Source organism: Tiliqua scincoides, chromosome 2 (genome assembly GCF_035046505.1).
Source record: "Tiliqua scincoides isolate rTilSci1 chromosome 2, rTilSci1.hap2, whole genome shotgun sequence".
Classification (NCBI taxonomy): domain Eukaryota; kingdom Metazoa; phylum Chordata; class Lepidosauria; order Squamata; family Scincidae; genus Tiliqua; species Tiliqua scincoides.
The window spans coordinates 150814314-150827295 of NC_089822.1; the positions used below are offsets into that span (position 1 = coordinate 150814314).

General features: G+C 44.0%; 1 protein-coding gene and 1 pseudogene across 5 annotated transcripts in view; both read right to left on the bottom strand.

Annotated features, from left to right (window-relative positions):
- RNF213 (ring finger protein 213) overlaps positions 1–12982 on the bottom strand; it is a 125223-nt gene that overhangs the window by 5309 nt on the left and 106932 nt on the right. For all 5 annotated transcript variants that reach the window (XM_066616877.1, XM_066616878.1, XM_066616876.1 and 2 more), the window contains 8 exons: positions 12282–12316; positions 10490–10584; positions 9669–9828; positions 5420–5600; positions 3566–3660; positions 2580–2831; positions 1692–1824; positions 971–1054 (listed from right to left, as the gene is read on the bottom strand). In XM_066616877.1, coding sequence (XP_066472974.1) covers positions 971–1054; positions 1692–1824; positions 2580–2831; positions 3566–3660; positions 5420–5600; positions 9669–9828; positions 10490–10584; positions 12282–12316 — 1035 coding nt within the window. The remainder of the gene's footprint in view (positions 1–970; positions 1055–1691; positions 1825–2579; positions 2832–3565; positions 3661–5419; positions 5601–9668; positions 9829–10489; positions 10585–12281; positions 12317–12982) is intronic.
- Positions 606–725, bottom strand: LOC136643104 (5S ribosomal RNA; annotated as a pseudogene).

Genomic DNA, 12982 nt, shown 5'->3' on the forward strand with positions numbered 1-12982 from the left:
CAAGACAACAAGATACCTGTATCCTGTTGTTGCTTCCTTGCACTTGGCATTCATAGATAGGTCGCCTCTAAAACCCAGAGGTTGCATAAACACATCATGGCTTGTAACATGTGATAAGACTTTTCCTCCATAAATCTGTTCAATTCCCTTTTAAAAGTATCTAAGGCCAAGTGCCATCACAACATCCTGGGGTAAGGAGTTCCACAGATTAATCACATTCTAGATAAAGAAATATTTCATTTTGTCTTCCTTTAACTCTCCTCACTCAATTTTAGTGGGTGTACCCTGGTTCCTCTACCCACTCTAGTCATCCCGTGCATAATTGTATATGTCTCAAACATGTCCTTCCTCAGGTACCTTCTTTCTAAACCAAAGAGCCAGAAATGCTGCAGCTTTTGCTAGTAAGGGAGGTGTCCCAACCCACTAATAATTTCAGTCTTGACTCATTCCTGGTTGTTTTCTAATTGTCACATTGTTATGGCTAACGTATTCTAGTAGTTTCCAGCCTGGGAGGCAGGCACTGGGGCACACTGGAATGAAGGAATGGGTTGTGTTATGCACTACCCATTGGTTGGCAACCTTCAGTCTCAAAAGACTATGGTATAAGCCTACAGCATCTGGTATTCCCAGGCGGTCTCCCATCCAGGTACTAACCAGACCTGACCCTGCTTAGCTTCTGAGATCAGATGAGATCAGGCATGTGCAGGTTAACAGTTGCTGCTTGCACTACCCATTAAAGAGGGTTAAAAAGAACCAAGAGCAGCAACAGGAGAGAACTGTAGGACAGTAAGTAACGATCTACATCTTTAGGCAAAAGAGCGAAACAGTGTTTCCTCTTGCATAAAACAAAATAGGAAAAATTGAGCCTGCCAAGAACAACAAACAAGTGCCACCTTCCTGCTGGGTGGAATAGCTGACAATCCAATAGAAATTGGGGGACATTCTGTTCGAGTGCAAACTGGCCACTCACCATTTGTTTCCAAGGATCTTCTTAGCCGATTCCACACAGAAAGAAATATTTTCACTCTGTTTTTCATAAGATTTTGTATGCTTTCTGGGGAAGGCAAGGTACAAACAGTATGACAGACCTGAAACTGTTGATTTCTGCAGCTCTTTCCCAAAATCCCTCCAATTCAGTGAACTCTACTTCATGCCCTTTATTCATTCATTTGAGAGATTTCTATCACATCTTTTGGTTTCCACAGAGACTGCCAAGGCAGCTCACATCCGATGGAAACAAAAACAACAGTTATGAAAACACCACCACCCAAAATGGACAACTAAAAAACTGAGAGAATCAACTGAGAAAACAAGGGAATCCAAACACTATACACAGAGGTATTAACCAAATGTCCGTTTGAATGAAAAAAAACTTTCCTGATTGCTGAAAACACACCCCTGAGGAGGTCAAAAGGCCTGCAGGGTGAGAGAGCTCTGGAGGGTTATGACTGGGAAGATTCTGTTGCATGTTGTCAATCACACAATGACATTTTAGAAATAGAGGAAGTACAGAATAATTTAAACACATAAGAGCAGTTCTTCAAAGTGAAGGCCATCTAGTACAGCATCTACTGTACTAGATGTACATCTAGTACTGCATACACCATGGCCAACCAGATGTCCCAGAAGCAGGGTGTGAAGACAATCCTTCTCCCATTTTAGCTACTATAGTTAATGCTCATTGATGGCACCTGAGGGAAGACTGTTCAGAAAGTCTCCAATATTACAGGATTCCACCTCAGGATGGTTCTGGAATCTTCTCACCAAGTCTTTCTGCAGGCTCAGAATCTCTGGTAAAAACTTCACCAGCCTCAATTCAGCTTCCTAAAGAAAGAACAAGATAGGGCACGTCAGACAGGAAAAGCTGACAGATAGCAAGGGATTTGAGTGCCCCTTCCAAGAATACCAGGCAACTGGATTCATGCCACATCCAGTTTGGCCCTACACATGGCAAACCTCCATTTTTGCATTGGTTCTTCCTCCATTGTCATGTCCTTCCCTTCTCCCCCTCATACCACTGTGATACAATCCCCTGAAGAAAAACATGTTTGTGTCTTGTATGTGTTCCAAGGGTACACAAAACTGACAATTACAATCCTGCAGTAGGTTTACATGAACAACTACTACCATCTACAGCAGAGTTTGTGCCTTGTGCCTACTTGAACCTTCCTCAGGTTCCTCTCCTAACTCTCAGTAGTGACATAAGCATGAATGAAAACTAGTTTAATCCAATTCTGACAGCAGTCAGACACCTTTGGGAGTTGGCTTGACCTCACGCATACCAACACAAAACTACCTTATGCTGTAGCTGTGATTTTAATTTTTCAAAGCACCTACACTTTTCATGCTTACTGATGTACTTCGGTTTTTGACAATTGCTGACAGGAGACTTCCTGCTCTTAAGATCAAAGACATCATGTTCATAAAGCTCAAGAAAGAGAAGAGAGGATGCAAGGTTGTCTGCTGGGCAATTGCCTTTACCAATTATGAAGAGCATTTTACATGTGGGTCCCTGCACTGCCCAGTTTTCTAGTATATCTGAAACAGTGCTGTCCTGGGAAAGATCTGGGTGTGCTCACCTTTTGAAGAAAATTCCACAAGATGGGCACAACATCCTTGCCACCTTTCTGCTGGACAACATGCCCCAGGTGCTCAACTGAGATCCGCTTCCTGCAACTCCACATCTTGGAACAGTGCACAGTGCTGATCTTGGGCAATCTGGACAGAAAAATTGCAGGGTCCCCATATATAATTTTTACTAATGGGTTGGAACAGACTCTCTCATCCTCGCTGATTTGCTGATTCAACTCTAGAAGTGTTTTATCCAAATCCTGCTTGAAAACAAGAAAATATGCGTCACCAAAAACAAAGCAAAACATACGCACGCACGCACACGGTTTAAGAACAAGGGGAAGAAGAGAGGCCCAGTCACCTGCACCCTCTCTTTTCAGGCTCTCTGTGAATTGGCACATTAAATGATCTAAGAATCTCCCTTGAGCAACAGAATCTGGCAGTTCCCTGAAACAGGACCCTGAGCATCTCTGCTCTCAGCTGGCACAGGGAGCTCACCAACCCGGCCTCCAGCATGCAACCAATGCTGCTGTCAATTATGGGAAACTGGCAGTGTCCTGAATGAAACTGAAAGCACTGATAATGTTAAGAGTGCAACTAATAGCTATTGAGGTGTTCTACTATCTGCTAAATTAAGATACCCAGTAAACCTTTGATCCCAGATATCACAAATTTTACTGTAAAAGGCTTCCAATTACTTAAAAAGGGTGGCAGGAAGGGCTGTAATTTCTCATGCACACCCACCTATATGATTAGTGTAACTTCTTTGTTATTCAAAATTTCTATTCTTCATGTCTATTTGTTCAGTAATCCCTCCCAAAACTCATGAACAATCCTCATTTGTACATTTTATGTCTCTGAATTTTACAGTCTCTTTTGTAATGTAGATTCCAAATCATATCACAATTGGCATATTTTTTACATCAATCAAGAATGGGGTACATGTGATATGTGGGCTAGTCAATGAGATTCTTGGAAAGCATTTTTAACAAACCTTTAGTTCAGGAGCAATAATGGTGCGTGCAACAATTCCTTCCCAATTATTCCTCTTCTCTTTAGTAGAAAATCGACCATCAAAGCGCACTGGCCCTGCAAAAGAGCATTATTGCATGTCAGGAGCATCCTACCTTCCCATTTCCTCTAACCCCCCCCCCCCCCCCGTTATGGAAAGTGGTAATGGCAGCAGCTAGGAACCTGCTCTTGCTCTTGCTTTAGGGATCAACAGTACAACAGACATTTCCAACCTCTTCTTCCTGCAATAGCTCATGAAGAAAGATATCCACTTTCTTCCTCCAGTTGCCAGTGTAGGGGCAGTGAATGTGGCAGAGTAGGTGGCACATTTTCTCTCATTGAAAGGTTACAAATAAATGACCTCTGAAGCCCCCTTTATTTACTGACAAATTTATATCCTGCTTTACCATCCTGACAGGCATTCAAAATGGCTAATGGTTCAAAGAGTTCTTTACTGGTTCAAAGAATTTTGAGTCAAACATGATCTTTTCAGAGTGACAGGCATATTCTGCGTTCAGTCAAGCCACAAGTGCAAAAGATAATTGTCTTGCCGAAAGGCACACAAGAATTCAAATGCAGGATTAAAAAAGACCATTCTTGCATATAAATGAGCACTATAACACAATATATGTTAAAAACCAAAATGTCTCAAGAGCACCATGTGTACCAAAATGATACAGACCACCACACTTTTCCAGCTTAGATTTGTGCATCAACAGTGCATGCCTCTGATAGGATTCATCTAGCATATAAAACTACTAATGCAAAGACAACCATTTTGGAAGTCTGAAAAGTTGCATAACCCACTGTGAAGGAGGTGTATGGGATTTTAAGGGGCTTTTTGAGTTATAAGGGAATATTTGAAATATATCAAGGTGATGGGACGAGGTAGGGCAATATAACTGAGGGAGAAATATTCAGATGCCTATTGGTTGTAAAAGAACATAGGAAAAGAAGTAATGTCTTTTGAAGTTAGACCAGATAGCTAGGTAGAATGATGGAGCGAAGAAGGTGTGAAGAGTTAACTTTGAAGTAGAGAGTCTGAAGAACTCCAGAAGGCCAGATGGCCTTGAGAACTAGCAGGATAGCAACAGAGCCAGGAAGATAACACACAGGTGCAAATGATGAGATCACGCCACAAGCAAGGAGTATGTGCAAAGGTCAAAGCGGACCTAGGAAGGTGATTTGTCCAACAGCACAAGTGGGTTGGGCACGACTCAGCAGATTTGGGGGATTATGATTGACAGGCCGTTCCATAAATCTGGGCTGTGTCTTTGCTCTGGCTCCCCTCAGGGTTGGCATATGCCAAGGGGAAACTCTGCTGCTATGAACATCAAGATGTAACCCTGCAACCTGAACATAGGCATGTGAGTAAGCAGAATAGATCGAGCTAGCTTTCTCATTTTGCACCTATGAGTGTACTGAAATGTGTATAATTGCCCTTGAGTATCCCATTGTTATGGGTGGCAGCTACCTACTTACTAACCTCAGTTATTAATAAAATATATTTTCTTTGACTTCTGGAGTGTTGTGAGTTCAGGGGAGGCTTGGATGACAAAACAGAACCCAAAAGGCTTGTGTAGGCAAGCATCCAAGGGCTGGGGCGGCCCAGTTCCCTTCACACTCACATAAGACTCTTCAATGGAACCAAGGAGACTACCAAGTCATGTTAAGAATTATTCTTGCTGCCCATGCAGGAACAGCTGTTACCAATTTCAAATGCTTGAAATGGTACAATACTGCTTTCCTTGATCACCTCTGACCACTGCCATCACCCCCTTGATATAATGCATAAAATTGCTTTTCTGGAAAAACAAGTAATAAGCCCTCTCCTTACATTGGCCTACGTGCTGGTGATGGTCTTTGAGAAGACTACACAGAATCAGATGGACAACATTAGCGGTTTCATCCACACTCTTCCCAAGGGTATTCATCAGTTGCTCCAAGTCCTTATGAATATGTTCCTCAAGAAAGCTCACTGGATCCGGAACCAGAGGTTTAATGATCTGCAGTAGGGACTTGAACAACAGAATGCAAAATTCAGAGTGCACAATATGCTGTTATATTATAAGTATTCTGTCATAAGCGACGCAAAGTCACAGTTGTCCAAAAGCCTAGCTTATAATCACTAAACCGCATTCCTTTGAATTAAGAAGTGATGGTCTGCCATAATATCAATTACAATCTGACAACCGTGAGGATCAACATTTTCCCATTTTCAGGATGCTTCTACCAGAGCACTGAGCGTAATACAACTCTTGCTTATCCTCCTTAGTTCTGGAGCACAGATGATTCTTAATGTATTATTGAAACTTAACACAAATATTCTCACATGTGATGCAACAGCCTTGCACTCCACATGCAGAAAGAGCAATCGCACAAATGTGATTGTAATCCTCCTACGTAGCACAGTCTTCAACAGGCCCCCATCCCTACCAGAGACTGCTGCTCCAACTGAATATCCCAAGTTCACAGCATTCAAAGAACTCTTGGTGGATCAGCTGGAAGTAGAAAGCAAGCAGGAAGCATCAGGTGTAAAGTGGGACCCCCACACACTCTTCTACACACACACACACACACACACACACACACCCCTACCTATTTATCTTTAGGTATGTTTTGGATGACAGTCCCTCTGTCAACAAGGCGGGGAAAAGAAAAAAATGCTTTCAGGTAGGGGAGCAGTGCAAGTGGAGAAACTGTAGTTTCCAAGAAAAGTTGCAGGCCACCTTTCCTATGATTTGGCCTGCAAGCCTACATACATATTCCTGGAAATAAGCCCCACCAAACACACCTCTGTGTAGGCATACATAGGGCAATAGAAACAGCAGCATCCAAGGCACCTCCCCCCCCCTTCCTCCTCCAGGGAAAGAGCATCAAAGCACTGAGGACTCCCCTGGCTGTCCTGAAGGGAAGGGGCTTCCCTCTCCCTCTCTTGCCAGATTCACAGAGCTGAAGATCAAGCACAAGCCACTTTCATTGCTGTTTCTCCTATACAACATTCAAGCAAAAGAAGATGGGAAGATGAACTGTGGCAAAGGATCCAGTCTAAGGCACTGCCTTCTCTCCTCTGAGGACTTCAAACCCACATATATAAAAAACCACATGAATTTCCATATCATATATTCAAAAATGATGTGGAAAATTTAGAATAAAAAGCAATGGTACTTTGCTTAGTTTATGGGAAACAACTCATTGATAGAAAAACCCACTTAGGTTCTGCATGCAAATACAGTATACACTGCTTCTGTGGCAAATACTCATTCCCACATGATTTTTTGCACATTTGTTCTGGGACTTAGTGTCTCAAGAGACAAGCCCAAGAGTTGCAAGTACAAGCATTCTCTCTCTCTTTTGTTTTCAGGAAGAGGACCCGAGCCATTAATTCACAATGAGTCAGCAGTTCAGAATGTAGCTTGTTTGATTCTGCTTCATATTGGCTTCAGCATATCTCACAAGATCTGAACATGCCATATAAATGCAGAGATACAAGCCTGCCCATTTTAGGGCCTATTCCATAGCAGGGATGGCAGTGAAGAAGGTTTTTTCTGTAACCATTGCATTTTCTAGGAGCAGTCCAGCAAAGGTTTTTCAGGTGGTTCGAGATCTGCTCCACTCTGCTTTGTCAGTGAGTTGGAGTGCTTGATGCCCCACTGTGATGAGTTTGCAAGGCACTGTGCAGATAAAATCGCTCAGATTTACCGCAACTTGACCTCTGGTTTAACAGTTCTGGATGTTGTCCCCATCGCATCTGTCAAATCCACTATTATGGATTCTTTTCAACTGCTATGACCTGAGAATGCAGAAAGGGTCCTCTGCAGCTTGGCTTCGTGTCTGCTTGACCCTTACCCAGCAATTTGCCAGAGTTTATCTGGCTGATAGGGTAAACTCATCTTTGCAGGAAGGAGTGATGCCTAATATCTTGAAGACCACAGTTGTACATCAACTCTTGAAAAAAACCCTCTCTTGATTCCAACAAACTAAATAATTGTCAAGCAGATTCTAATCTTTCTCTCTTGGGTAAGGTGATTGAGCAGGTGGTTGCGTCTCAGCTTCAAGGGATCCAACATGAGATGGATTATCTAGACCCCTTTCAATCTAGCTTCAGAATGTGTTTTGGGACAGAGACTGCCTTGGTCGCCCTGTTGGATTATCTTCACTGTTGACTAAATGGGGGAGTGTGACCCTGCTGGTCCTGTTGGATCTCTCAGAGATACCATCGACCATGGGATCTTTCTGGATTGACTGGCCAAGCTGGGAAATGGGGGCACTGCTCTGTGGTGGTCCCATCCCTTCTTGGCTGACAGATCCCAGATGGTAAAGCTGGGAGATACCTGTTTGGCTCCCTGGCCTTCACCCTGTGGGGTACCACATGGGTTCTATATAGTCCCCCATGCTTTTTAACATCTACATGAAACCTCTGGGGTGATGTCACCAATATGCTGATGATACCCAGCTCTCTCTCTCCCCTTACCATCCCACTCCAGGGAGGCTATGGAAGTCCTGCAGTACTGCCTGGAGGCAGTTGGGGTCTAGGTGAGGGCCCATAGGTTGAGATTGAATCCAGAAAAGACAGAGGCCCGCCTTGTCAGGAAATCCTCAATGCAGGTACTGAGTCATCTGCCCACTCTGAATGGGGTCAAACTTCCCCTGCATGAATAGGTGCAGTTTGGGACTGCTGCTGGACTCACAGCTCCACCTGGAGAACCAGGTGGCAGCTGTGGCCAGGAGTGTGGTTGCCCAGCTTTGGCTGGTGTGCCAGCTGAAGCTTTATTTGAGTCATCTGGTGTTCCATCTTTCTTTTCTACAGCGGTCCATGCCTTAGTGACTTCAACAGTGGATTACTCTAACGCGCTCTACATGAGGCTGCCCTTGAAGATGGTTTGGAAGCTGCAATTAGTGCAGAATGGGGTGGCCTGGGTGGTTACTGGAGCTAGGTGGTCTGAATCTGTTGGGCTGCTGCTTCAGCTATTGCACTGGTTGCCCATTCACTTCCCGGCCCAATTCAAGGTGCAGGTATTGACCTTTAAAGTCCTTCATGGTCTGGGTACAGGTTATCGGAGGAACTGCCTTCTCCCATACATTCCAGCCCAATCTCTTAGATCAGCGTTTCTCAAACTTTGAGGGAGCTTTACTCCCTTAGTAAGTTCTTGCGGGGGAGGGGCTAGGGCAGTGACACAATCCCCAGTATCGTGTCAAGGGGGGTGCTTTGCATTTACACTGAATGATGTAGGGCTGCAGCGCAGGGAGAGCCCTCTGCAGCACTCCCCGAGGCTTGGAACGTTGACTAAAAGCAGGCGCAAGGCGCCTCCTGCAAAACGGAAATGCTCTGTGCCTGCTTTTAGTCAACATTCCAAAGTTCGAGGAGCACTGCGGAGGGCTGTGCATGGCTCCCTGCACCTCCTGCAGCCTGCTGCAGTCCATCATTCAATGTAAGTGCAAAGCACCATCCCTCGCCCCTCTTAGCAACGTGATCCTGGGGATTGTGTCGATGCCTCCCTCCCCTTCCCCCGCCCCTTAAAGGGACAGGGGAAGCATTACACAAACTGGTGGGTCGCTGCCCAACAGTTTGAGAACCACTGTCTTAGGTCATCCAAGGGGGCTCTCGTTCAAGTGCTGCCTTTATCCCAAGACAGAGGATACGGGGATGAGCCTTCTCTGTAGTGGTGCCACAACTATGGAATTCTCTACTAGGAGAACTAAGAGCTTCTCCCTTCCCTCATGGCTTTCAGTGAAGGATCAAAACGTTTGTTCAGTCTTTAGAGAGTGTGATTTGTCTTTTTTATTGTTGCTTATATTGTGGTGTTCTTGTTTATTTGTTTTTGTTAAATTCTAAAACTGTAAGCTGTCTTGGGCATCTGCTCTAGCAGAGGAAAGACAGGGTATAAATCTTTTCAATTAAAAAAAACAACACCCAAGCATCATCCACAATACAATTCAGCCTCCTTTTTTGCAGTCAAGGAAATAGGCTTGCAGACCTGGACCCCCTGAAAAGTACACCTTTGTCCCTCATCCACTTCTACACTGAAATACATTTAAGAGAATTATGTAGTGGTGGTTTTCTTTAGAATACAACAAATACATACCTGGCAATCTTTGGTGGCTCCTAGAAACAGTGCCAAATGAGTGAGCAAGCGAATCAGAATTAAGATGGCTGGAGACATCTCCCTCTCAGACGCTACCACAGCCTCTCTTTTTCTAGGGTCTCCAAGCACGTGGCCACTTTGTGTTCTGTCCTCTATAGTCCTACATAAAATAGAAAGTGAAACTATACTAGCTACAAAATATGAGATTTTTTTTCCAAGTTTCTTCTGCCAGCTAGTACCTCTCTTCTCATAGGATTGACAATATAATATTAAAAAGAAAAAAAACCAGTACAGACAGATTGATTTTGTATGGTATATAGGGAGTGAAGCTGTTAATTTGCTTTCTTCCCAGGTCCTAACACAGTGGTTCCCTAGCCGCAGAAGGAAGTGGTGACGACATGATGATGTCATTATGCCATCACCAGTGGCTGCTGGATTGCCCCATTTGGACTAATTCAGGCCAAGGGAGGGTCCACACAAGCACCAGGGAAGCAATGAGCTCACAGTGCTTCACTCGCTTGCCAACTGCTGGGCCCAGTTGGCCTGAGAACCACCTCCTGTGCTCCTGTGGACCACAGGTTGGGAACTGCTGCCCAAACACAAAGGAAAACAGATCATCCTAGAATCATGGAAATGGGTGAACAAGAGATTAGTACAGAACCTCTGCAAGTAATCATCAACATACCACAACCAATGAGGCAGAGCCCTATTCCAGAATGGACTCACTTAGAATTCCTATAGCTTCTACTCTTTTGAGATTGCCTTAAATAAAAGATTATTCCATCTAGTATTGTTAAGAGGTTGAAGAAAGAACAACATACCGCATTACAGCAAATTGTGGCAATGGGATGTGGTCTCTGCCTCCTATTAATACACCACAATCAACACACCAACTGCTCACCATAGGACGACCACACTGGAAGAAGAAAAAGCACAAACATTACCACCAAACACAGAGAAGCAAGATTTGTTTGGTTCTGCTGAGCCAAATTGGACTCCAGGGTAAAAAAATTTCTCTCTTCTAAAAATTAGTAATTGTAAAAAGCAAGACTAATTTCCCCTCTTTTAAAAGCAGCTTTTAATTTACACAAGGTTTATGTTCCTGGATAATTGGATGTGTATCAAAAACACATAAACAATGGCTTTCCCATAGGAAATAATGGGCATGGCACAGTGAAGTTAGGGTTAGCAAGCACTCATTTTCATGGACAGCAATTATGAAGAGACACTACTGGGAGGCAATGAGGGTGTCGATGGCTCACTAGCCTAGGCGATCGAGTTTGGTGCTGTGTGAGGGATAGGGGCTTTTGTATGCTTGGTTCCTAAACCCTAAGAATGAGTCTTCTGCTGCCAGCTCCTCCTGAAAGCTATGAAACCTCCCACATTACTATGGGAGGGACTTGACTCAGGACCTCAGGCTACAGCAGCTGCATCATTCTCTTTCTGCCTCTTGTGAGCTCTTTCTCCCAGTCTTGTCTGACTGGCAGGTAGGCAGGCTGGAATGGATTCTGCCTGGAAAGGACTTCATTGGCTAGAAGTTTGCTTTCCCCTCTGATGAGTTTCTCTCCCCTTCAAAGAGTCTCCCCCTTGAACTTCAAGGTAATAGCAACCAATCATCAAGCCACTAACCCAGCTTCAGAGGAAGCTGTTTATGTAATCTTCACACTGTAACTGCTCTATTTCAAAAATAAATCCACTCTAATTGCACTTCCACTATTAATCTCTATATCTCCCCATTTCAAAAATGGGCAAATTAGGAGCTGCCAGAATTGTATTGAACTATCCCTTTAACCAGCACAAGTGAAGGCTTGGTTGGACATGTGCCAAGAGCCTATAGCCCCTAAAGACGTCTATGCTGATGCCTGGTTACACACAATCTGTTCCTGGTGACAGACACACTGCTGCTGCTGCTACTGCACTCCTCCCCCCTCCACCTCATAGCTTGGTAAGCATCCCCTGGCAACAGAGAATGGAGTGGCAGTCATTTGTTATCTTTCCTGGGTGCCATTTTAAAATTCCCAGTTGCCCTGGGTTCAATACAATATTAGGAGCAAGCCACACAGGAATTTTAAAATGGTCCATGGGAAGATGAAGGATAGACTACTGTGGCTGAAGTCCCACTTCCCTAGTTGCTCAGTAACTCATGGGAGTCAGGACACTTGCTGAGCAACCGGGAACAGGAGGGAATAGCAGCCACAGACCTCCACTGAAGCAGTGGCGCAGGAGGAAAACCCTCATCTCTAGCTTGGTTTCTGGGCAAGAGACAAAACACGGAGAAACATTCACCTTCACACCACTGCTGCAGCGGCCACATGAAGGAGAACTCTCCTCTGTGCTCTCTCCTGGCCAGTTTCTGGGTAGACTGGTAGAGGAGCTAGCATGCATATAAAGAGAGTGGCCCCCATGGGATTTTTGTGCCAGAGGAACCCATGAAAGCTTGTGCCAACCCTGCCATCATCTATCTATTGTTGAACACCTGCATTTGAATACAATGGAGTAACAAAAATGAACCAAACCAATTTAGTTTGGCTTCAAGGCATCCTATTACAAGACAGAATGTTGAGAAACAGCAAAGATGTAAGCAAAATGTTGCATAGCCAGCTTGTTTCTTACCTCTCCAACAGTGCAGGGATGGCCATTTGGACAAGCTGATTTAATAAAAGAAAGAAATTAACATTATAGTACTGTGAATGGACAAAAACTACTTTTAAAATTCAAGTCAAGCTCAATTTATGTGCTGTGACACAATATCACGCTCAGCATTTCCACATCCACATGAAGTTTGGATGAGCAGGGAACACCACCAAACATGTTGATGGCATGACGCGCATCTTTTTAAACTTTAGATTACCAGAGAAAAGATGGAGGTTGGTTGTAGCTGTGTTTCTACACTAACATAGTTTGACTTTTAAGTTTCATAAACAGGAATAGATTGACTTGGGTGGTGCCCTTTCCACCACTTTGTGATTCTCTCCTCTCTTTTAGAGGTCTCTACTTCTCACATACAAGTTGCCCAGAAGGTCCTGGGGGTGGTGACCACCTTTTCTCCAGTATTTTGCTACTGAGTCGTCACTAAAATTGTGGCCCATTACAGGTCAACTCCTTTTAGTTCAGTGACTTTGAAGAATTTGTTGTTTTATTTATCTGAAAGATTTTCAGTCAGTTTTCATTATCTGCTAGGTTCCTGAAAAATCTAGTGGCTACCGAATAAGCGGCTACTGAATCATTAATCCTGTGGGAAAAATGAGGTTAGGGGGCCCCTCTTCACCATATATTCTCTGAATATTATGAAACCGAATCTCAGCTTGAAGTCT